At 38.3% G+C, this 26,258-nt stretch overlaps 1 protein-coding gene across 1 annotated transcript in view; it reads left to right on the forward strand.

The window, feature by feature from the left end:
• Positions 1–26,258, forward strand: part of LRP1B (LDL receptor related protein 1B) — a 924,684-nt gene that overhangs the window by 165,898 nt on the left and 732,528 nt on the right. The window contains exon 8 of the mRNA XM_059704885.1: positions 23,965–24,145. Within this exon, the coding sequence (XP_059560868.1) occupies positions 23,965–24,145 (181 nt within the window). The remainder of the gene's footprint in view (positions 1–23,964; positions 24,146–26,258) is intronic.

Consider the following 26,258-nt stretch of genomic DNA (forward strand, 5'->3'; position numbering starts at 1 on the left):
ACTGAATTCACTTTTATCTTCTTGGGTGTCTTGCCCAAGATTCATTTTTCATTGTAGCATGAATCATAATTTTCAGCAGAAGGGGAAAGACATAAAAATGATAACTTACTATCTGATCTATATGCATATATTCTATTAGTGCAGTACTTGTTTTTAAACTGTATAAATTAGTTCTTCTGGGATACATATATCCAAATAGAACGCATGTGAAAATACTTTTATACATTGTTTCATATCTTTAAAAAGTATTTTAAAGCAGTATTCAATGAATTTTTTTCTGAGTTTGGAAGATATCAATGCCTGCAGCTACAACAGAAAACCTGTAGTTCCAACAGGTCCCATGATTAAACTGGACACTTGAGGTCATCAGGTTTGTGGTAATTTGTTGGGATAGTTGCAGGAACAAACACAAAGCCTGTGCTTTTAAGCATTTTGCTATTTTGACTTTCTATACTTCCTAGGTGGGTTCAACCTGATTAAGATTTGGAGTAGGTACACATTTCTCCACCTCAGGGTCTTCCTTAATGTAAGGTGTATTATAGAAGAAAACAAATGAATTATCTTTGGAGAGGATGCAAAATATGTTCCCTTTTTTGATATTATGAATAGAAGTATAGATATGAGAAAGGGGAAGCAGTCTTTCTATGCAAAACACATTCTTCAAATAGCATGTTTAAAGTTAATTTGCTGACACGCTATCAAAGGGTAAAATCATGTTTATGTGATTGCTTGTCCGGCATCTGAAGGGCCAAAGCCTGTTCTTCATCTTAGTTCCATCCCGGAATTTCCCTACTTCCCCATGGATTTTAGATTTCTCCAATTATGTGTTGAAATTGTGGTATTATACCCAGGCCATAAATTCTTATTTGATAATTCATCATTGTAGTATTTAAAAACCTCACTACCACCAACACACACACACACACACACACACACACACACACACACACACACACTCTACCAATTTAAGAACCACTTTTAAACTCCAGAATCATTTTCAGACCTCTACTCTAACCAGTTCTAGGACAGCCACTCACTCACCTTAGAGTAATATCATTTTCTAAACCTAGAGATCACTATTTGTTTTAGGATTTCAATGAACATCACCATTGTATAACTCACTAGGAATTTCTAGTGTCTCACAAAGATCAAGTTTTGCAATGATGAAACAAACAAACAAACATATCACCAATGACTTTTGTTAGAAAGTTCCCATGAATTTAAGTGATTATGCCTTACAAAACATTTTAGAATTAAGAACAAACTTTTATTTTGCTGTTAGATTATAGGTAAATATCAATCTTGTTTTTCTGATTTAACTCCAAACATTATCATTAAGAAAGGTCTAAGATTCAAAAATGTAGACTCTGACGAACCATTCAAGGGAATAATGAATGCATTTGTCAGTCATGAGACATTTCCTAATTAAAATTTTTGAGAAGAGATTTGCGTGTGCAGCTCTTGAGACTCCTCCTGCTGGGTAGCAAGGTTACGTAGCCTATTTGCACATGCTGACTGTTGTCGACTATCAATAAGATGTTCCCCTGGACTTTACTAGAAATGCTGGTCCCGAAAACATGGGTTCAATTTTATGGTCAGTTTGTAAATAGACATTTCTCATAATTTTTAGTGTTTCTCACAAAAGGTATGAGATATTAAAAAACACACACACACACCTTTAAGCCAATATATGTATTTTTGTCTAAAAAGTTGACAGGGAAACAAGAAGATTGAAATCTTCTGAAATGTATTATCATAAAAAATAAAATTAGCCATGTGGCTGATGGATTTTAGTAAACATAGAGAATATAACTTTTCCCTATTTGTTTTCATCCAATATAGGCATACATACACATGTATATGCATCAACATACACAGCATACTACACAAGCGCGCGCGCGCACACACACACACACACGAGTTCAGGATGGCTCTAGAAACTTCCATTAAAAATCTTATTAACTTGTTAATGTTAAATTTCTCATAAGTTCAAACAGACCATGTGAAAATACTTGTTAATCCCCAAAGTACCATCGAAGCATTATTACAAATATATTTGTTATATTAATAAATATTCTGATTGGTAGAATTTTTTGTATACTTTATAGAAATTTCCACTTTTTACCATGAATTGTAATACAGGAAATACAGTCAACCCAGTTGCTTAATTACTGTTAGCAATATGTAATTTTTATTTGTTACTTCAGAATTCACTTGGGAACCCTTTATTCCCCTAGGACTACTGTTGTGAACATAGGCTATAATTGTACTGATGTAAAATATAATTTTTTTATTTTAAAAAGTTTGTTAAATCATGTTTGGTTGATGTTGCCATTGGTATTCTGAAGTAGGAAATTTCAGCTCAAATTGTGGGGCCAGATGATATCCACAATGTAAGCTGAGCAAGTTCCCATATAACTAGCCATTATGAGAGGCTTTTAGGGAAGTGCTAATAGTCATTAGCCAATTAACAAATATATTGAAAAAATGTGCCTCTGACTTACATAAAACAAAACATTATTTTTGCCTCTCACTGACTTTAAAAATGTGTTCAGTGGAGCAAACTGTCCTACCCCATAGCAAAACCTGATCAAATTCCAATTCTAATTGTGGCTCACAATTAGGCCACAGGTAGAACTCTCAGTCACTTTATGTCAGAAACACACCTTAATGTAGTAATTAGAATGCTCAATCCACTATATATACATTAGATCTAAATTTAACATATTGTCAAATCTTCCCCACTCCCCACTTGTGTTGTTTTCTAGCTAGAAGCCTAGGAAAGGAAAGGAAGAAAAAATTGGTTCCTTCTCTTTCTCTGTCTTGCATTTATTTTCCTTGCCACCCCGCCCAGCCTGTTAATCAGTTTACAACAGTGCCCACTCACTTCTCAGCCTTGGTGGGAAGAGGGAAGAGGGTTAAGAGTGGCAAGGAGTGATACTGACATTACAATTGTCTTATATGAACGGGTCCTGTTATAAACTGGCCTCTCTCTGAGTCTAAATTTTACTCTCTTGAGGGGTGTAGATATGTGTGTGTCTCTATGTGTGCGTGAACAAGCTTTTGGGAGGCTTTCTGCTGGATCTCTCTAAATTCATTTCCCTTAGTCAAGGTGCATGAAATCCTATGCTGTGACTTTGCATCCCTGAATAACCAGTTCATATGTATCCTCTTACTGTTTGAGTCCCTGTACCCAGCTGGACAACCTTGTTGTACTGGATTGAAGGCATCCCTATGCCATCATTTTCTTCTGTGTGATCCAAATATGGCCTACAAAATTATTTGCAAATCTTCTGCCCCAATACAAGTAAACGATGAAAATGCACAAATAGTGCAAATCAATCATGGCTATTCTGCCACGGAGTCCACTTGAGCTTTTTCGGGTGCGGTACTTTCTCAGGGGTTTTGTGCATTAGCAAAAACCAGCTGTAGAGAACTCAATGCAAAGATCTCTTTGAGGTCCCATGGAAGCTTTGTCACTAGAGTTTAAGTGCAAGTATCTCTCCATTGCCCTTCCTCCCACCTTGGGAATTTAAATAATACAGACTAGAGACTTATGAAATGGCAACATCTCTCTCCGAAGAAATCTCCTAAAATGCTTCCCTTCTTGCCATGGTGTTCCCTTTACACTACTGATCTGGTTGAGGCATCCATGAGTTGTGAAAACAATTCCAATTAAGTTGATTGTAAAATATGAGGATTTTTTCCCCTCACACATAATTTGATACCTCTTTCCCCTCATAATTTTGGCTTCTAATCAAAGCTTTAATTTTCACATACCATTACAAGTGTCACAGTGAGTTGTTATTGCTTGTGATTCTGCAAGAACCATCAAGCCAATTGGGAGATGTTCTAATAGACATTAGGCTGTGGTTCAAATGATACCTGGAAAGGAGATAGAAGAAAAACAATAGTAAGACTATTTTGAAATTCATTTAAACATAAAGATGGCAAGAAATAGTATTTTCACTCACCTTATGATCCTAGGTTGTTTTTTAATTCTGATTTTAATATTACCTAGTCTTAATTTTATTCTATATAATAAAAGGGTAATATGCAAATTTACCCTAATGCAGAATGACCAGAACGACCACTGGACCAGTCACTATGAGGCGTACTGACCACCTCTTGGTCCCTTCCCCTGGCCATCTGATGGCAAACAGGAAACCGGGGGTGGGGGGTGGGGGGGACGGGGCCAGCTGTGGGCAGCTGGGGAAGGTGGCCCTGATTGAAGGCCAGGCCTAGGGTCCAGACCCACACACGGATTTCATGCACTGGGCTTCTAGTTTTAAATATTTTAAAATAAAGATTTTTGCAAGATGTGGAATTGAACATTTAAAAACAGAGTTTCAAAAAAGCAACATAAAAGCACACAGAGAACTCTTGAGGATCCTTGACAATGCCATCACTAGAGCATCCACCTCCTCATCCTTTCTCCAATCATAACAAATCAGATGTGCCTTTGCCTGTCATTTATGTTTGTAAGAGTGAGGAAAGCAGATGTGGCATATTTTCTAAAATGCTATATTTGTGCTCAGTGGATAATATTTTCTGAGTTAATTTTTCAATCCAAAGTCTCCAGAATCACAAAATATAGAAAGGGTGTTACATAAAAATTAAGTGTGTGTGTGTTGTTTTTTTTTCCATTCCCCAGCTGACACTGGCTGTTAAGATGGATGAAGATTGCTTCTTCAATGTATTAATATATCACAAGTCACAAAATGTTACTGTTAATTATGATTTTTTACACTATTTTATCATATGTTCTAGAGAAAACCATGTTACTTTTGGGTACTATAGTCATGATTTGTCAATTGAACAAGTTGAGTTATAGGGAGTGTGCTCTTGAAGAAGGAACCTAGGGCACCTAGCCAGGAGTGAAATACACACACACACACACACACACACAATACATTCTATACTCACTCTATCCTGAATTTATTTAATGACAACCTTTGCCAGATACATTTGACTTTTTTTAGAATCTAAAATCTTGATTAAATGCCAGTCAGATTAGTTATTTGGTATCACGTGGACAAAAATCTTTAAGTAATGTTTTTATTTCCTTTTTTCTAACCAAAATGGCCTAATTAACTGATATTATTTTGTTCTATTAAACATAGCTATGAATTGTACTCTAAATTTTATGTTTCTTGTGCATTTTAAGCTTTTCTAATCTTTCTGAGGTAAAATTCTAACTTTATTTTTGTCCTGCTAATCCCTTCCCCCAAATCTTTATACTGTTGTATTTCTTTCTTTTATATATACATAAGGGCTTTTGCTTAATAAAGGTGTGTCTTCTCATCGCAGGCTAGTTGTGCTACAAGTTTTTTTCTTCATATCTTGACAAACATCTACCTAATCTCAGTCATGACTTAGTTATTAAAAATAGATTCAATAGCAATTTTTTTTTACTTACACATACTTTATTTTGACAAGCCCTATATAGCATTTTACTTTGCAACTATGTCAAGGATTATAAAATTAAAATGGAGCAAAAGAAAAACATTTTTATAATTTTTGTTTCTTCATAATATATATTATATATACTAGAGGCCCGGTGCACAAAAATTTGTGCACTTGGCAGGGGAGGTCCCTCAGCCCGGCCTGTGCCCTCTTTCAGTCTGGGACCCCTCGGGGACTGACCACCTGCTGGATTAGACCTGCTCCCTGGGGATTGGGCCTAAGCTGGCAGTCAGACATCCCTCTGGCAGCCTGGAGCCCTCAGGGGATGTCCACTTGCCAGCAGGGAGCAGGCCTAAGTTGCAGTTGGACATCCTTAGCAACACTGAGGAGGTGGGAGAGGCTCCCGCCATCACTGCTGTGCTGGCAGCTATCAGCCTGGCTTGTGGCTGAGCAGAGCTCCCCATAAGGGATCCCGTTGGGGTGCCTGGCTAGCCTGGATGAGGGGCTGATGGCAATTTTCAGGCTGGCCACACCCCCTTCAGGGTGGGTGTCCCCACTGGGGTGCCTGGCCAGCCTGGGTGAGGGGCTGAGGGATGTTTTCAGGCTGGCCACTCCCCCTTCAAGGTGGAGGTCCCCGCTGGGGTGCCTGGGGCCCCTGGCAACCCAGGCTCCCAGGCCCTCCTTGAGCGGAGGCCACGGTGGCTGGAAGCAGGTATCTGGTATTTATTTATCTTCTGTAATTGAAACTTTGTAGCCTTGAGCGGAGCTCAGGGCCAGCCAGGGCAGGCGGGAAGCTTGGCTTCCTCCATTGCCAGGAGCAACCCAAGCCTCCTGCTTGCTCCAGCTCTGTGGCCGCTGCCATCTTAGTTGGGTTTTGCATATCTGCTCCTGATTGGCTTGTAGGCGTGGCTTGTGGGTGTGGCTTGTAGGTATAGTGGAGGTGAGATCAATTTGCATGTTACTCTTTTATTAGATTAGACTAGAGACCCAGTGCATGAATTCGTGCATGGGTGGGTCCCTCGGCATGGCCAGTGATCATGGCTGACCAGGGCCAGCAGGCTGGGGGGAGGGGCCGCAGGAGGTTGGCCAGCCATGGGAGGTTGGCTGTGAGAGCACATTGACCACCAAGGGGCAGCCTCTCCATTGAGTGTCTGCCCCCTGGTGACAGCGCATATCATAGTGACCAGTTGACCGGTCATTTGGTCACATAGGCTTTTATATATATATAGATTTGTCATTATATATATCACTCCCCCAATGGACCTATAGTGTTTTACTTTGCAATTATATTAGGGATTACAAAGTTAATCCTTGCTAAGTGAAATAAGTAAGTCAGAGAAAGACAACATATTATTTCACTTATATGGAATGTAAAGAGCAAAATGCATGAAAAAACAAAATTGAAAAACAATCGTAGATACAGAGAACAGACTGATGATTTCTAGAGGGGAGGTGGGGTTGAGGGACTAGTACAATAAGTACAAATTAGTAGTTACAGAATAATCACTAGGATGTAAAGTACAGCATAGGAAATATAGTCAATAATCCTATCTAATAAAAGGCTAATATGCAAATAGACGGAACAGCAGAACAACCAAACAACCAAACGACCGAACAACTGGTCGCTATGACATGTGTTGACTCAAGGGGGCGTGGGCAGAACATGATAGGTGCTGGCCGTGGTGGGATGGTGGAGCAGGTGAGCAGGGGTGCCAGACCAAGGCGGGGCACCAGTTGCTGTCATCGGGCCAAGCTTCTGGTGGTTACTAAAAATTATTTGCTCCTGCGAACCGCAGTCCCACCTGCTGCCAGTGCTGGCCCCGCTCACAACGACTGCTAACAGTGGAGCTGCTCCTCAGACCCACTGCCGGTGCTGGCCCCGCTTGCACCTGCAGCTGGTGCCAGAGCCACCACCCGCTCCCGGTGTTCACCACCGGTCCCAATCACTCAGTGCCATCAGTGGGTGCAAGTGGTGGCTGCTGGCCCTGATCACCCCTGAGGGCTTCTCCACCTCCCCCTGCTCCTGAGGGACAATCGGGGCAGCAGCCGCCACTCATACCCACTGAGAGTGCTGACCCTGCTCACACCCGCTGCTGGCACTGGCCCCAATCACTCCGCCCTGTCATCAGTGCATGGGAGCAGTGGGAGCGGGACTTCTGGCAGACAGGGAACTGGGGACCATGGTGGAAGGAGCCGGGCAGGGGCGCGGAGGATGGGCCGAGACCCGCTCCCCAGCTTTTTGGCCCACAGTTCTTTCCAAGGTGCATGAATTCGTGCACTGTGGCCCTAGTCAATAATAATAAAAGCGTAATATGCTAATTAGACCAGACGTCCTTCTGGAGGACCTTCCACACAAAGCCGTGGTAACAGGGTCCGAGGCAGAGACAGGCAGGTGGTGGGTGGGGGCCAAGGCAGCCACCGTGGTGGCAGGGGCTGAGCCCATTGCACAAATTTCATGCATCAGGCTTCTAGTATTATAATAACAGTATATGTGGCCAGGTGGGTACTAGAAATATCAGGGGAGCACTTTCTGAAATGTAATGATTGCCTGACCACTGTGATATACACCTGAAATGAATACAAAATGATATTAAATTTAAACAGTAATTTCAAAAGAGTCCCTGACAGGGACATGTCCTGCTCATCTAACAGTTCTATGCCAATAGTGAGTACTCAGTAAATATTTATTGGGAAAACGGTTGAAAAGAATAAAACTTTTATAAATAAAGCCACCAATATCTTTTGTCTGTAAAAAAGAAAAAAAAAAGAAAGAAAAGGAAATGTAGTGAGTATTTATTACAATGTACGTGCCAGGTAAGCACTTTACATGATTATCTCATTTCATCTCATTGTTTATTGAATATAATTTACCTATCTTTACATTTCTAACATTCTAAATTACCTAGCACATTCAACATTAAGATGGCAAGGAAGGGATATATTTTATTTTTATTGACTTTCCAAATTGCATAGTACTTTTCATGTAATAACACTTTTATCATTCAGGGTATTTATTTAAGGTAAAAACTATCTGCGCTTTGCTTTTGATGCCCCTGAAAATAGTGATGACATACATTAAGCAGTGGGGTGTGATATATGTTTAGTCTGATTAAATGATATGTCTCCAGGTGAAAATCTGGCTATGCTCAAATGTGGCTTCCTCTTTGATTTGTTTATTAGGTGGTATCTATAAAAAATAAAATGTTTTCTATAATTCTAAATATTTGAGTAGATTTCATAATCAAGTAGTTAAACTAAGGATTTAATTTTTTTCTAGATACTTAGTACACTATGAAAATATTGGAATTAAAATCATATTGAAACAATAGGCCCTAGCCAGTTTGGCTCAGTGGATAGAGCGTTGGCCTGTGGCCTGAAGGGTCCCAGATTCGATTCCCATCACGAGCACATGCCTGAGTTGTGGGCTCAATCCCCAGTAGGGTGCATGCAGGAGGCAGCTGATCAATGATTCTCTCATCATTAATGTTTTTATCTCTCTCTACCTCCCACTTCTTCTCTGAAATCAATAAAAAATATATATTTAAATAAAAGAAATAATAGGGGAGTATTCTTCACTGGTATTGTGGAAGGAATAAGCTAGCCACACATCCCAATGTTGTTATTTCTTTTCTTCACAAATCTTTATTGTGCTTATATTTCATGTATTCATGTTTTAAATTTATGCATATTTACCAAGTCTTTAATACTGATTTCTACTAGGAATTTCTAAAATGAATTATACTTTTACCCTGCCCTCATATTTCATAGAAACAAATAGAAAAGTGAATGCATGTCGGGAAATTTAACAAGGCAGTAGGTGGTTCAGAATGAGATGTAGACATAGTATTAATGATATACTACTAAGGTAGCTTAGAGGAGAGATGGGTTTATAGGGAGAATAAGAGATTTCTGTAGCAGATAGATTATTCCTTTACTTTGGTAAAAAGTGAAGAATTTAGAAAATGGAAAGTTGCAAAAAAAAGAGGGAATAGGAAGTAAAATTGACACAGACATGGGAAAGTCAACTATGCATGAGAGAGCAGGGAAAAGAGCTAACATTTATTAAATGCTGTTGTTTGTAGGTGATATAATTGTTATTTCATTTTACAATTGTTTTTTTTCATTTTACCTTCACAACAGCCAAATAAAGGGGATCTTATTGTGCAAATTCTTATAAAAATTAAAATGAAAGGCAGCAAGAAAGTAAAGATACCATTTTCTCTCTGAAACCTAAGTTCAGGTTTTGTTGTTGCTGTTGTTGTTTTTTTCCAGAACAGCACATCAATTGGCTAAAAGTAGTATAATCCAGCATGCGTGCTTGGATCATAGGGTGATGAGAGAGCTTCATGTTAATTAAATGGAAGGTCTTGTATGTCATTGGAAGAAATATTTGAATTACTCATAAGGTGATAGTGAGTCATTAATTTATATTTTCATTTAGACAACCAAAATTCCTTAAAATCTTCATTTACAAGCAGTGTTCTAAGCCCTAGAGATAAATCTGTATACAAGAAAGAAACTATTTTATAAACAACTATCCTGAAGACACAGATTTCATATACGATAAAAAGAGGGAAAATAACCTAAATTGTTCAGGATAGCTTATTATTTAACAGAAATTACATTTATTTTATGGATTTATAATAGCAGACTATCATATGATCTCTTTAAACCAGACAAGATCTATTCTAGACTCGTACTTAGACTAGGAAACTATATAATGTGTCCTCATACCTTTTTGCCCCTCTCCCCAATCCCCCTACACACAAAATCAGACAAAACGAAATGATGACTACCTTTCAGACCGTCCTTAGTTAAATACTTATCAACTCTATTCTGTATATTAATTTTGATTTTCTTCTCACTTTCTCTTTACATTTGGAAAGAATCAAATTTCTCATTAAAATATGTATTTGGCTCTGAGATTTTCAGATAGAAAACAACTTAGCTATCATGTAGTGTAATATACTATATTTAGATAAGTTGAATTGCTATATTGTGGTGATATTAGCATATTTGATGTGTGTGATGGTAACTATATGAAATATTTTAACAAATACCTGTTTTCGTCTTTGAATAGTACACATCTGTCTCCCCGGGTCAACAGTGTGTTTCTGGCTCCAGAGTTAGCACTTTTTATCTGTTACTAAAACAAGTTTTCATAAATCTTTATTGTACATCAAAGAAGGTGCACATATTGAGTCAGAAAGTTATTTTGATATTTTAGCTATTAAGGTATTTGTAACTTGCCTCAAATTTAAAAATTTTATATATATATATATATATATATATATATATATATATATATATGATTTCAGAGAGGAAGGAAGAGGGAAAGAGAGATAGAAATATCAATGATGAGAGAGAATGATCGATCCGCTGCCTCCTGCATGTCCCCGACTGGGGATTGAGCCCGCAACCCAGACATGTGTCCTTGACCAGAATCGAACCCAAGACCCTTCCGTCCTCAGGCTGATGCTCCATCCACTGAACCAATCCAGCCAGGACCCCAATTTAATATTCTCATGCAACTTTGAAAAACGAATATGGCAAAGAACTTTTCATTTGATGCCAAATAAATTCATATTTGGAGAAATCAAAATAGAGTAAAAATGTTTGAGAAATATTCATTCACTTTCGAGGTAGAACTCCTACCTTACAGAGCAGGTTAATTTTGTCTTTCTTTCCTGAAGTCTTTCTTGCTGGTCACAGCTGGGGGTGGGAAGGTGCTACTGGCATCTAGGAGATAGAGTCTAGTGCTGCTAAACATTATGCAAATACAGGACAGTCCTCCACAACAAAGAATTTTCAGGTCCAAAATGTCCATAGAGCCCATGTTGAGAAACCTTGCCTTAGAGGGTAGCAGGAAGTAAACCTGCCACCACTGCGGAGAAGCCAAGAGTGGACAATGAGAGAAGACACAAACCGCACTGCTTTGTAGAGTGAACAGTTACACAGCAGTTGCCCGGTAGCGCCCTTCATTTTGTTGCCTGTGTGACTAACTATAGAAATTATTTAGTATCAGCAGATACATGCCTCACAGTTCGGCACTCTCAGGAAGGTCCACCAGGGACTGCTACTCTCAACACCAACAGCTAAGACTGTCCAAAAATTAGCACAAGTCATAAGAAGAAAGAACTCACTTATCTCTATTGTTCATGAGGATTTTACATGTAATCAACTCCATGTTTCCTGTAAGGACTCTTAAATTCATAAGGGAAAACATATTTTTCATTTAAGTCGTTTTTCTGCTGTATAACCTGTAATATCCCTCTGACTCCAACATTCTCTTTGTCATCCCCTGAATCCCTTGGGCGTGGCCCTACTTCAGGGCATTTGCATGTGCTGCTCCTTGTGTCTGGACCACTGCTCTACCAGATGTTCCCATGCCTCTCTCCTTTACCTCACAGATGTCCTTGCTTACAGGCCACACCCTTAGTTAGTCCTTCCTGGTCACCCATCTAAAATTATACATCTACACATATTCTGGGCCTGAATCTTTATTCCCTTTCTCTGGTTACTTTTTCTCTTTAGGCATAATTTGCTTGTTTGTTGCCTGGCTATAAGAACGTAAGCTTCAAGATTTCAGAGGTTTTTGTTTGTTTCATTCATTGACAGATCTTTACGGCCTAGAACAGCACCTGGCATACAGCAGCTGTACAACTACTACTCACTGAATGAATGGGTCCTTTCATTTGGCTGCCATTACTTTAAAAAAGTAATTAAACTGATAAAAGAGAAATAAGATTGACTGAAGCATGATTCTTTTTGTTCTAAAATAAGAAACAAGATCAATCATTACTATTATTTGATTATCTGAAGTTATATTGGTATTTACTGAATTTATTCTTATAATTGGCTTCCCTGGTGAACTTTCAGGAATCTTGTAAATGTTTCCATATTCTCATGATTCATTTGAACTTCTACAACATTTTTAATTAAAAAAAATTTACGATTTTTACTTAACACACCCGAGACATTCCTGTTTTTATACACTTTCCCAGGCACTCTAAATCAACATCTCATTTTCTTGCTCAGTTCCAAATTATGTTTTTTGTTTTTTGTGTGGGATTTTTTTTTTTTGCATAATTGGGTACCTATCTTGAATGGTTTTATACTGAATACTTATTTAGATGATTTGTTCTGCACTAATTATCTTTATGGTTTTTCTGTGAAATTGTGAAGATTCATTTAGCTTACTGCAACAAAACAGTTAGAAACCATAGCATTAATATCAATATTTCAGCTATCTTCCTTTTTCCTACAGATTGTGTTATATGCTTTACTACATTTTTAAAAATGAATTTGAACTACTCTTATTTAGTCTAGTAGAAAAATTTAAAAATAGTACAGAGAATTTATATATATCCCCCACTCTATTTTCCGTAATAATAACATCTTATTTTACAATATCACAGTAACTGAAACCATAAAATTAATGTTGATTCAATACTATTAACTAAAGAACTTTCTCAAATTTTAGCATTTTTTCATAATGAATTTAATAGTTTTGTCTTCTCAGTCTCATGTATCTTCTTATAACAATGCCTCACTTTTTCCTTAGATTTGATTTAATATTTGACTTCCCATCATATACACATTTGTTGAATCTCCACATTGTCAGCCATCACATATATTTTAGTAAGAAAATAAAGCTATAGTTTATTGAGAATAATAAATTTTTATTAGAAAGTTGGTGAAGGAAGCATCCTTCACTTCATGATCTTATCAATCTCCAGTCCCTTTCCCCCTTCTATGTCCCGCTCTTTCCTTGAGTCATTACTTATATTAATTTTCCTTGACTCTTGCTACTGATTATGATTTCCCATTTTCAGTTCTAGAGATCAAACTTTAACATAAATAGATAGGTACATTGGAACATGAGTCAAATTTCCAGGCATATTGTATTGACTACTGACTAAATGTGGGTCCTTGTGAATCACTTTATCTTTCTGGGGCTTCATTTCATTATTTGTAGAATGTAGACATTAGACTATAGGATTCTTTAGCTTCCTTTTATCTCTCAAATACTGACTTTGTAGGTAGGTTTCTGCCTAGTTTTATTATTATATGTCCCCCTGGCTTACTGCCTTAGTTTGTAAGGCTACCAGTGGACCAAGAAGTGTTGTGACTGCATTCTCCTCAATCTCTATAGAAGGGTTTATTGAATTAAATTACTATTAAGGACTTGACTTGCTTTATTACATTTACCCATCACCCACACATGCATTTAAACTATCATTTTCTCTCTGGGTATGAATGTGAAACTAAAACAAGTATACTTGTTTAATGTAGGACAGGAAGGTAAGCTCTAGCAGTATGGTCACATGAAAAAGTACATTGTTCTTTGTCATGGTAATGATAAAATAATGAAGATTTATAGCCTCTGGCTTTTAAGCTCAACTTGAAATTTAATGATCAGTATATTTCACTAAACATGATGCCTAAGCAAAGTATGTGCTGCAACCTTGTTTAAAATTTTCAGTGGAAATTATCAATTGAAGTGATGCAACTGTTTGAATGTTTAAATGATCAAGTGCAAAATATGAAACATATTAGAACACATAGCAATAAAAAGTAATTTCTAATAGAGTTGCCTTTTCATCTAATATGAAAAAGACTGAGTAATTTAGTATTAAAGCAACACGTTCCAAAGCATTTTGTTTCAATAAATTCTAACCTACTTCAGAGGACTTAAAAGGAATATGCAAGAATAGCTGCTGTGATATTTTGCCTTCAGAAGTTCAAGCAATTGTTGCCCTCTTATCTCTTAGCAAATAGGCAGAGGTGGGTAGCACAAGGGCATTAATGGAAATTACTTTCTTTTTCCCCCACTCACAATGAGGACTCATATTTTATACTTTTTTCATGAGTTGGTTAGACAGATGTGGCCACAAGAGGATACAGAAGAAGGCTCATAAAACAAAGCTTATTATATTCACAGGTCCTAGAAATGGAAGGCATAGCTTACTACACAGGACCATGTGGGAAAGACACCGGGTTGGTCAGGAAGCAGAAGACAAAAGTGAAGGGAAAGCATTAGGCCATAGTCTTTATTAAAATCTCTGAGGAGAAGGCAAGGCAGGGCAGGATAAATAGGTTAGGTCTGGCTAATTTAAATAATTTATTGGGCTTTAAATTCTAGCCCAGTGACCAGGTATCAGGTCACTGGTTGTCTGATACCTGGATCTGGGATGATTTATACAGAGGAGTATTGTTTCCTGGGTACAGGGACTGGATAGAGGAGGTAGGGCTCTGGATTGGTTAGTTTACAAATCAAAGGCATGTTCCTGGCTGGACCCTTTGCTATCCTTAAGAATTGGCTATTTCCAGGAGGGGCAGTCTCCCGGACTCCAAACCCCATCCCTCATGGAAAGGTTTTTTAGAAAGATGTCAAAACATCATAACATACAGAAAATAAAAATATTTAAAATATTTATAGCACAACTCTATATAAAAAAATTTGTAATGGATTATTATAAAATGAGCTATATACTCATGGCATATCTGTAGGAGGTTTCTTAAATTGGAAGCTATTCTGCCTTCCATAGTACATATGCTGCAGAGTTCATTGAAAAGAATGAATATGATGCCTGGCCTGCGTAGCTCAATGGTTGAACATCAACCTATGAACCAGGAGGTCATGGTTCGATTCCCATGTCAGGGCACATCCCTGAGTTGCAGGCTCTATCCCCAATGTGGGGCATGCAGGAGGCAGCCAATCAATGATTCTCTTTCATCATTGATGTTTTTATCTCTCTCTCCCTCTCCCTTCCTCTCTGAAATCAATCTATAATAATAAAAGGGTAATGTGCTAATTAGACCAGACGTCCTTCTGGGAGTCATTCCGGATGTCCTTCCGGACAAAGCTGGGGCCAGAGAAAAGCCCAGGTCCTGGGTGCCTGCCGGTGGCTGGAGGGAAGCAGCCCAGGTCCTGGGTGCTGGAGGGAAGCCGGTGCCAGCAACGGGGGGAAGGAAGGCCTACTCTTTTTTTTTTTTTTTTTTTTTTTAGGAAGGCCTACTCTTGCACAAATTTTCATGCATTGGGCCTCTAGTCTATAATAATAAAAGCATAATATGCAAATGGACTGAACGACCGAATGACTGTCCAGACTACCACACTATGACCCACACTGGCGCCAGGCTAGCCAAGGCAGGTGTGATACAATTGGTTGGAGGGCCCCGCCATCATCCCACAATTACTCACAGAGGGAGGCCCAGGCCACTGGCCAGCAACTCTGTGGTGGGTGTGCAGGGCCAGCCAGCGATCACCCCGCAGAGGGAGGGACAGCACCGTACAGATGGCAAGCAGTGGCAGCGGCAGGGGTGGGGCCAGCAGCCGGCAGCTGGGGAAAGAAAGCTCCTATAGGCCCTGATCACCAGCCAGGCCTAGGGACCCTACCTGAGGAGTCCTGGATTACGAGATGATGCAGGCTGGGCTGAGGGACACCCCTCCAGTGCACGAATTTTGGTGCATTGCATCTCTAGTAAAAATATATTTTAAAAGAGGAAAGAATGAATGTGTGAGTTTACCTCTACTGCCCAGAGCATTCAGCAAAATCATTTTCAGATTACAGGAGTGGTGATGGTGTATTATTCAGGATTCTCCAGGAAAACAGGACCAATAGGATGTGTACAGAGAGAGAGGCAGAGATATAATTTCTAGAATTGGCTCACACAAGTGTAGAGAATGGGAAGTCCACCTGTAGGTGATAGACCCAGGGAAATGCTGATATTGCAGCTCAAATTTAAAGACAGTCCAGAAGCCAAATTCCCTCTTCCTTGGGGAACCTCAGTCTGTTTTCTTTTAATGCTTCCAACTGATTGAATGAGACCAACCCTGATTATCGAAAGAAATCTGCTGTATTCAAAGTATATTGATTTAAATGTTAAATCATCTAAAATACCTTTCTAGCAATATCCAGACTGATGCTTAACCAAATATCTGTGTGCTGTGCCCTAGCCAAATTGACTCATAAAACTAACCATCACACATGACTCACTGAACAATGTGCTCTAAGGTGTGGTAGTATAAATCAATAGTGAATAACAATGAGAGCAATAGCCTGAACCCAGAAAGGATTATAATTTAAGGTCATATTTGCACACTAACTTGTTCATTCTATATATCTTCATTTATTAAAGAGTAGCAAATTATGACTTCAGGACCTTTCCTGGGGTGACAATTCTTCATGGATTCCTCACATTTTTGCATGTTTTAAAGTGAGCCACTTAGTGCCTTTTATTTAGAAGTGTCTTTACAAGGATGTTAGTATAGAAAAGAGCCTTGGAAGAAGAGCTGGAGGGTCCCTCCAGTGCAACGGGCAGGGCACTTATTGCCTATGATACAATACTAAAGGCTTGGTGCACGGATTCGTGCACCGGTGAGGTCCCTTAGCCTGGCCGGTGCCCTCTCACAAACCAGCAGTCCAACACCCCCCAAGGGATGTAGTAGTGTGCAAAGTGGTAGCTGGCCAGGCTGGGCACCACGCTGCTCCCTCTCATCCCGGTCCTGCTGCACCTACTGCCACTGCAGCTCAATAAGATCGCTGAGCGGCACTCCTGCTGTGAGAGCGCACTGATCACCAGGGGGCAGCTCCTGCGTTGAGCATCTGCCCCCTGGTGGTCAATGTGCATCATGTCGACTGGTCATTTTGTCACTTAGGCATAATATATATATATATATAATTAGAGGCCCGGTGTACAAAAATTTGTGCACTCAGAGGGGGGGCCCTCAGCCCAGCCTGTGTCCTCTTGCAGTCTGGGACCCCTCGGGGGATGACCACCTGCTGGCTTAGGCCTGCTCCCCGGAGGATTGGGCCTAAGCTGGCAATCAGACATCCCTCTGGCAACCCGGCAGCCTTCGGGGGATGTCCACTTGCCAGAGGGAGCAGACCTAAGCTGCATTCAGACATCCTTATTGCTGCTGAGGAGGCAGGAGAGGTTCCCACCACCACTGTTGTACTGGCAGCCGTCAGCCGTCAGCCTGGCTTGTGGCTGAGCAGAGCTCCCCTGTGGGAACACACTGACCACCAGGGGGCAGCTCCTGCATTGAGCATCTACCCCCTGGTGGTCAGTCTGTGTCATAGTGACCAGTCATTCCCAGTCGTTCTGCTGTTAGGGTCAGTTTGCATATTACCCTTTTACTATATAGGATAGAGGCCTGGTGCACGGGTGGGGGCTGGCTGGTTTGCCCTGAAGGGTGTCCCAGATCAGGGTGGGGGTCCCACTTGGGTGCCCGGCCAGCCTGGGTGAGGGACTGATGGTTGTTTGCAGCTGGCCACACCCGCTTCAGGGTGGGAGTCCCCACTGCGGTGCCGAGCCAGTCTGAATGAGAGGCTGAGGGCCATTTTCAGGCTGGCCACACCCCCTTTAGGGTGGGGGTCCCCACTGGGGTGCCTGGCCAGTCTGGGTGAGGGGCTGTGGGCTGTTTTCAGGCTGGCCAGCTACTGAAGCTCCCAGCCTCTCCTTTTTTTTCTTTTTTTTTTTTATTCTGGGATTTATTTACCTTCTATAATTGAACCTTTGTTGCTGTCCTGCTCACTCCAGCTCTGAGGTCATGGCCTGCTGAAAGCAGGTATCTGGGGTTTGTTTAGCTTCTATAATTGAAACTTTGTTGCTTTCGGAGCTCAGAGCTGGGCCGTGACAGGTGGGGAACCTTGGCTTCCTCCATCACTGGAGCAAGCAAGCCTCCTGCTCGCTTCAGCTGCGTGGCTGCCGGCCACCATCTTGGTTTGCAGTTCATTTGCATATTGCCCTGATTAGCCAATGGGAAGTGTAGCGAAGGTATGTTCAATTACCCTTTTTGTCTTTTATTAGATAGGAGATATATATATATATATCCTAAATTCAGAATTCTGCTCTAATGCAGTGCTCTTTGTGAAGGCATCCATATGGGTCCATTCCACTCACTTCCTTGGGACTTTGGAATAAAGGGAAAGAACACCAATCTGCTGATAACTACTCTGCTTGCTGGTCCATGAGTAACACAATCCTTTATACCTGATCTACAAGTCTTGCATCATTTATCATCATCCTTGAAACCATAATGGGCTAAGTTGTTGGCTTAAAAGTAGCGTAAAATTTATTTCTTAGCAGTTCTTGAAACCTTTCATTTTGATCATGCAATTATTTTACTGGTGACTATAATGCATGTGTGGCACTCTCTTTACTCTTAATATGCTCATCACTGCATCAAAGATGAAATGTTATAGACAATCTGCATTACCCTTCCCCCAAATTGAAACTGACCATTTGCTTTTGATAATAGAAGAAAACCACTCTTCATATATTGGTTTCATATATTTTGTTTTCATATATTTTGCTCATCTGAAAAATAAGACCCTTACACGTACTTTACATATCTCTTTAAATATAGCAGTGAAGTATTTTGTTCTGATTGAGAGTAGCTTGTGTATTCCCCTTCCTTGACCTAATAACTGAACTGAGAAGGGACTTGGAATGAGAATGAGGATGACAACATTAGTCTCAGCTGGCCTGTGGGGACAGATGATACAGGAAACTTCAGTGTGACCAAAGACTTCCGTAACCTCATGAGATAAAAAATTCAGCAGGCAAATTTTACTGCCACACTACTAATTAAATCAGTTTAATTCATTCTTGTCATATACTTAAGAGCGGATGCCTCAGTCCATATTGAAATGTACAAAGAGAATCTGTATTAATTGAACTACACGAATTTGAGGCAGGAGAGCTATCCAAGTGCTGACTCTGAGGCAAGCTACTGCATCCCTGGCCTGAGGCATATCTACATGCACGCTGCACATGCAGTTATTTAAGGCATGTGCCCACACCCTACACTCTTGCAGTCACTTTTCTAATACTTTATTCCAACACAGAAACATAATATTCATACTAAGGATAGAAAAACATGGGTACCTTAGAAAAATGCAGGCACTGGGCTTTTATCATGGAAGTTGTGGTGTATGATTTCCAATTAATTCCTTATTATGTTAATTAAATTCTACTGTAAAGCATTAAGACATGGATTACTCTGGATATACAGCTTGTGCACCTTAATACTGAGACCACTGCTCACAGCCTTTTTGTTGATTTTTTAAAAAAATCTTAGATCCATTTTTAAAAGTGGAAGATTGTATTTTTAATATATAAAACTTTAATTCTCTTATTTTCCATAAATATGTAGTATCAAAAAATCAGACCTATAATGATATTTTAGTTTTAGAAAAAGGCTTTTCTCCACTTTTTTAAAGTGCTTATTTTCTAATCCAAGTTATTAAATTAATTTAAATTACTTTTTCTGTCTTATTTATTAGTTTTAAGTCTTTAAATTAATAAATTATATAAGTTTGTTTTAAATGTTTAAATAATTCTTATTTATTTTTAAAATAATTACATAATTATTATTATTATTTTTTAAATATATTTCATTCATTTTTTTACAGAGAGGAAGGGAGAGAGACAGAGAGTCAGAAACATGGATGAGAGAGAAACATCGATCAGCCGCCTCCTGCACATCTCCCACCGGGGATGTGCCCGCAACCCAGGTACATGCCCTTGACCGGAATCGAACCCGGGACCCCTCAGTCCGCAGGCCGACGCTCTATCCACTGAGCCAAACTGGTTTCGGCCATAATTATTATTTTTAATTTATATATATTTTATTATTATATCTTATTCATCCTTATTTCCTTAGTGGTAGGTATCAATTGTAGGAAATGACATCGGTACCTTTGATAATTTTTCACTTAAGTATAGCTTTTGATGAGATGTATGTTTTAAAACATTCATTTATATATTATGTCTGTTTGTAAAAGTTATTTTTATAGAATAATGTTTAAAAGGAATATTTTTAATAATTTGAGCCAAAATAACATACTTTAAGTATTTACAGACTATATGAAAGTCTTTTTTTAATATGAATTATATGATGTCATTTTTTTCACTTAGAATGAAATGTATATACATATAACCTAAAAAAAAAAAAAGACAAGAAAGCATTATCTACTAGAATTTTTCTCTTAAAAAAAAGTACAAACATGTTGAGAGTCCTTGCCCATTGATAAATGAAAATGGATATTTGCTATTAGTTATGTAATAGTAATAATAATAATAATAATAATAATAATAATAATAATAACAGCAACATAGGTGCAAATGTTGAATTTAGAATGTAGAATACTTGAACTCTACCCAGCGGTATCAAAAAAAATCTGTTTTTACTAAGTTTCTTTTTATAAAACAACTTTCTTGCATTTGAATATGCATGTGTTTCTTTGGGCTAGCAAATAGTATCTATGTTGTTCACAGACATTGTCTGAAACCATATGTCCTGATCACCATGTTGAAGAACGTTGGGCATAGAGTTTTCAATAGTCAATCTCAGGCAGGCCCCAAGCAAACCCACTTGAATAAAAAAATCAAATGTACATAAAACCAGTACTCTATGTGTCTTAGCATTCCATCTAAGTTATAGATTAATTAAAGGATTATACATATGATATGGAGGCAGACTACTTCCCTTACCAATGTATAATTTGTTGAGAAAAGCATTCACTGATTGTTCAGGCTTTGTCCTACAAGTATAAGAAAGAAATTTTTTTTCTGTTCTATGTTAACCATAGCCTGAAAAGATACTCAGTTTCCACATAGACTCTTTTAGGAGTTTCTTTAAAATTTGTATTCATCTACATTCTTCCCAGAACAGAAAAAAAGCAAACAAAGCATACATAAAAATAGCAACATTAGAAAACATTCTAGGCTAATTGCTTCACTGCTATTTTAACAGATTAGATAGGAAGCTAAACGGAAGATTATTCTAATAATGATATAATTGCAACATTTATATAATATTTATTATGTGAAACCTATTTTAATAATTTCACATATATTAATTTATTTAATCCTCAAAACAGTACTATTAATTTTGGAATGTAGAATACTTGAGCTCTACCCAAAGGTATGGAAGAAATCTACTCTAAGCAAGTTTCTCTTTATCAAATGCCTTTCTTGTATTTGAATAGTCATGTATTTCCTTGGCCTAGTTAGGAAACATTACACCCATTTTAAATATCAGGAAGTTGGAGAATGAAAGGCTAAAGAACTCTCTCAGTTAGAGAAATAGTGTAGTGAGTGGCAGAACCTGGGCTGTGTGACCTCAGAACTTGGATTCTAACTACTACTTTATCCTGTTCAAACACTTGTTTTTCAAAGACAACTCAAACAACCCAATTAAGGCACAATCCACTCAGATTCTGCTTTTTAGAATTCAGCGCAATCCCCCTCTTACTATTTATTCACAACTGACTCTGGATATACAATTTCTAGTTAAAGTTAGTCACTAGTCAAAATTCCAGAAAATAGTATTGAATAATCATTAAAAAAAACCATAAAGTATATTTCTATCAAGTAGCACTCAGAAGGAAAATATCTGGGATTTATATCCAATATTTTTACCTGATAAATTAATAAAAACTAACATATATTAAGAATTTACAATATTCCAGGCAGTATGCTGTTTTACATGCAGTAGCTAATTTACACTTCGTTATCACACTACAGCATAGGTGCTAATGGATAATTTAAGAATCTTCACTTTACAAATGGATAATTTAAGAATCAAAGTGACTAAGTTGCTTACCCAAGTGTCAGAAACAAAATTTCAATCCAGATAATATTGAAACTGCTTAATATGAAAAAAATGTAACAGTCTCAAGTCAGAGGTCAAAAGGAAATATTTTAAAAATAAGAAGGTTATTGAGGAAGGAAGTTTCCATGCTGGAGTATAATTCAAATGTAGTACAATTTTTGAAAACCAACTAACAAGATAAAAATCAGCCACAGACTATGACAAGTAGAAAAAACAAAACAAAACAAAACAACAAAAAACAACTACTATATCTTTCCATTATGCCATAGTGCTCATAAAATTGTCAATAAAGTAAAGGTAAAATTAAACTTTTTAAAGCATAGACATAATTAACCTGTGGAAATTACTCATACTGGATGGTAATGAAGCAGATAGCTTAGTGAAATTGAGAACATATCTGATTCACTATAATGAGATTTTCAGTTAGATCAGATCACATGTTGTATTAGTCATTTTGAGTCAGGGCAAATACTGATTAGCAGGAAAGGTTACAAAAGAAAATTTTCTTTTTTTGACAAGGTCAGAAGGGTTGTGCAATTAAAGAATATTATAATAGTGTGTAGCCAGCATGGCTCAATGATTGAGCATCGACCTATGAACCCAGGGGTCATGATTTGATTCCAAATCAGGGCACATGCCTGGGTTGCAGCTCCATCCCCAATGTGGGGCATGCTGGAGGCAGCTGATTAACAATTCTCTCTCCTCACTGATGTTTCTATATCTCTCTCCCTCTCCCTTCTCCTCTAAAATATATAATATATAAAATATTTTTTAAAAAGAATATCAAATCTGTATTACATCTGCATATGAGGCAATACATGCCATATAGTGTGCGAATGCAAGCGCTGTCTCCAATGTACTACCTCTTGCTTTGTCCAGTAAGTTGCAGTTCCTTATCTCATATGCAGGAAGAAGAGGCTTCCCTGGTTTTGAAAGAAAAGAAGGAGTTCACAGTAATTTCTCACATAATAGGCAGTGGTTCTCAACCTTCCTAATGCCGCGACCCTTTAATACAGTTCCTGATGGTGTGGTGACCCCAATTTCACTGTTACAAATTGAACATAATTAAAGCATAGTGATTAATCACAAAACAATATGTAATTACATATGTGTTTTCCGATGGTCTTAAGCAACCCCTGTGAAAGGGTCATTCGATCCCCAAAGGGGTCGCGACCCACAGGTTGAGAACCGCTGCAATAGAGGAATGGAACTACAATTACTGTGCTGTAGAGAGTTTGGAGGGTAGTTTACAAAATGGCAAAAAGTAAGGACAGGACCCACCATAGGAGCAGTGCATTTTTAAAGATCTCTACATTGGAGATGATCTGACTTGGAATTTTACCTCAGTTGTACACCTCTTATGTGATAATAGATTATGAACCTTCACTTTCAGAGTGTTAGAGTTTACCTTTCTGTGAAGATTATTCATTAGGTGAATTTGTAAGATTATATATTTATAACATTACTTTGGGTTATTATTGCCTATATCTTATAGAAGCTGCAATGGTGTCCTTTAATAGAAGTATAGATACATGGAATAAATTGTCTGGTACCCGAGGAAAGGTGGGTAGGAGGGGACTGGGTAATGAAGGTGAAAGGATTAGCTAAAGAACATATATTCATACTCCATGAGCACGGACTGTAATTTGGTGAAGACCAAGGGAGGAGGTGGGCAAAGGGGGCCTCTGCAATAATGTCAGCATCAAACAATTTTAAAGAGATAAATGTAAAGAACATACAATTTTAAAAAAGCACAATGGCATTCAAAATAAAATTGAACAATGTTCTATGGAATGATAGCATCTGCACAAATCACACTATGAAGAAATAATTTCTTTTTTAATTAAACTTTTTATGAAGCAGAACATAAGCAGTGGACACTATTGAGAAATGTGTTCCTTTCTTGTTCTTGTTCTTGCTGTTTGCAGACCTGGACAATGTGGAGGGCATCGCTGTGGACTGGATCGGACATAACCTTTACTGGACAAACGATGGCTCCAGGAAGACCATAAACGTGGCCAGGCTGGAGAAGGCGGCTCAGAGTCGGAAGACCCTTCTGGAGGGAGAGATGTCCCACCCCAGAGGGATCGTGGTGGATCCTGTTAATGGGTATGGGATCTTTATTAGCTTTATGTAAGGAAATTATAGTAAATACATTTGGGGTTTTTTTTTAATTCGCATGTGAATTCACACAGGATTGGAAAAAGTTACTTATTTAGTGATTTGCTCCCCTGAGAATGTGCTAAATAAATATATCAAAAATATATTGAACTGAAATAAACAGATCATTTGTATGAAGGATATATTTACTTGATTTATTCAGACAAGCACATAATTCTCCATTTTAGACAGCCTGACACCTATAGAAATAATCAGAGAATCAAGCAATTTAACTTTTTAAAGGCTACTGAAATGTCATGTATTCAAAAATAGCCAAGTTTTTTGTACACTTGATGTGTGGGCCAGTCATTTTGCTAAATGGGTCACTGTGCTCCTGTTCTGCAGGCCTCACAACAATCCTTGGAAATAGTTGCCAACCGCATCCTTGTCTTACAAAGGAGAAATTGGTAACTGACCTTCAAAAGACTGTTTAATTATTGAGAGATTGGGTAGATTTAAACCCGGCCACTTGTCTCCAAGACTTTATTCATAGCCACTATACTCTGCTACTTTTTTAATAGTCTAGATTGGTAATCATATAATTTTAGACATAACTATAGTTTCCATACCGTGACATCGTTTTATAGTGCGCACTATTCGTTTTAGCGTGGAATATTTTGTGCAATTCCTGAGAATATATTCCCCTTTGATGTTTATTCAGAGTTATTACCTGAATATAATAGTGAGCATATAGAAATATTGGAGAAATGTGAAAATTCCTAACAGAATCTCAGAATTAATTGAGTAGATTGCATATTTTACATGTACAACTGTTACATGTGGTTTTTTACCCGCTCCATGGCTTACATTTCACTATTTCAAAACAGCATCACCAAAGAAATATTTTTCATATCTTATGACAAACATACAAAACAGACTTAATTAAAGAGGAAGCATATGACTCCCTTATAGGCTGAGGTCACCTTTTCTAGAGTTATTTGTCTGGAGAACAGCTGCAAATATAATTTGGGTGCTCCCTCTGAGGCTGACACCCAAGCAGTGAATGAATTCATTGTATGTGTTTCCAGAAGACATAATTATAAGGTAATATCAGTGATTGTATGGTAGATTCCATGTAATTATCTACTCTATTCCTGGGCTTTTAAACCAAGTCATCTATCTGACCTTTAAACCAAGCCAATATTAATTTAAAGAGAAAAATATTTATTCCACACGGTCTAATTCTACTTGAAGCAAGATGTTTTAAATGTGCCTTAAAACAGCATCTTCATTCTCGGTATTCTGTTAGAGAAAAAATATCTTTTGATAGAGTGAAAGGGTCTTTGCGATGCTCAGGTGGAGGATGCCAACGTGGAGGCCGTACAATCGTATGATTAGGGAGGACATTTAAAAGCCACTAGGTCCATCTCTCCTTTCAAATTTAGGAATCTCTTTCAATGCTTCCCTAATAGGCAGGCATCCAACTTTATGTGAAACCTATAGCATCTACACAGTTTGTAGTATTTGGGGGAAATTCTGATTGATATGTTTTTTCTTTTCTTTAAGGCAATATCTGCATCCCCTGTGACTATTGCCTTATAACGGACCCTCTATTCGCCTCTAGTGTTACCAAGAATGACTCTAATACCTTTTTCATCCTATGGATTTTCAAATAGACTACTACTCTTATGCACCAATCTGTAAAACAGACACATATGTGCATATGTATGTATATATTTTCCCTAGAAATATACTATGCCCAGCACTTTGTACCAGATATATAATGGTTAATAAAATAGGCATAGTCTTAACCTTATGAAGCATCTTGTGTTACCTGCAAGGTGAGGGAGAGGAGATAGACCAAAGTGATGGAGGAAGACAAAAAGGTGAAGACTAAGGGTAGAAGCTTGTTTAAATAGGTTTGCTGAAAGGCCTCTTTAAGGAGCCATCAGGTAATCTGAGACTTCATTGCAGAGAAGGAATCAGCCATGGACAGTGAGGAAAAGAGTGTTCCAGATAAAGAAAATGGTACATTTGAGGATATTAAGTTGGACAGGATTGAGTGTCAGAGAAACTGAAGTGAAAGCAGCGGGGTTGGATTGCAGATAGCAAGGGGGAAGGT

The sequence above is a fragment of the Myotis daubentonii genome, chromosome 7 (assembly GCF_963259705.1).
Source record: "Myotis daubentonii chromosome 7, mMyoDau2.1, whole genome shotgun sequence".
Lineage (NCBI taxonomy): Eukaryota > Metazoa > Chordata > Mammalia > Chiroptera > Vespertilionidae > Myotis > Myotis daubentonii.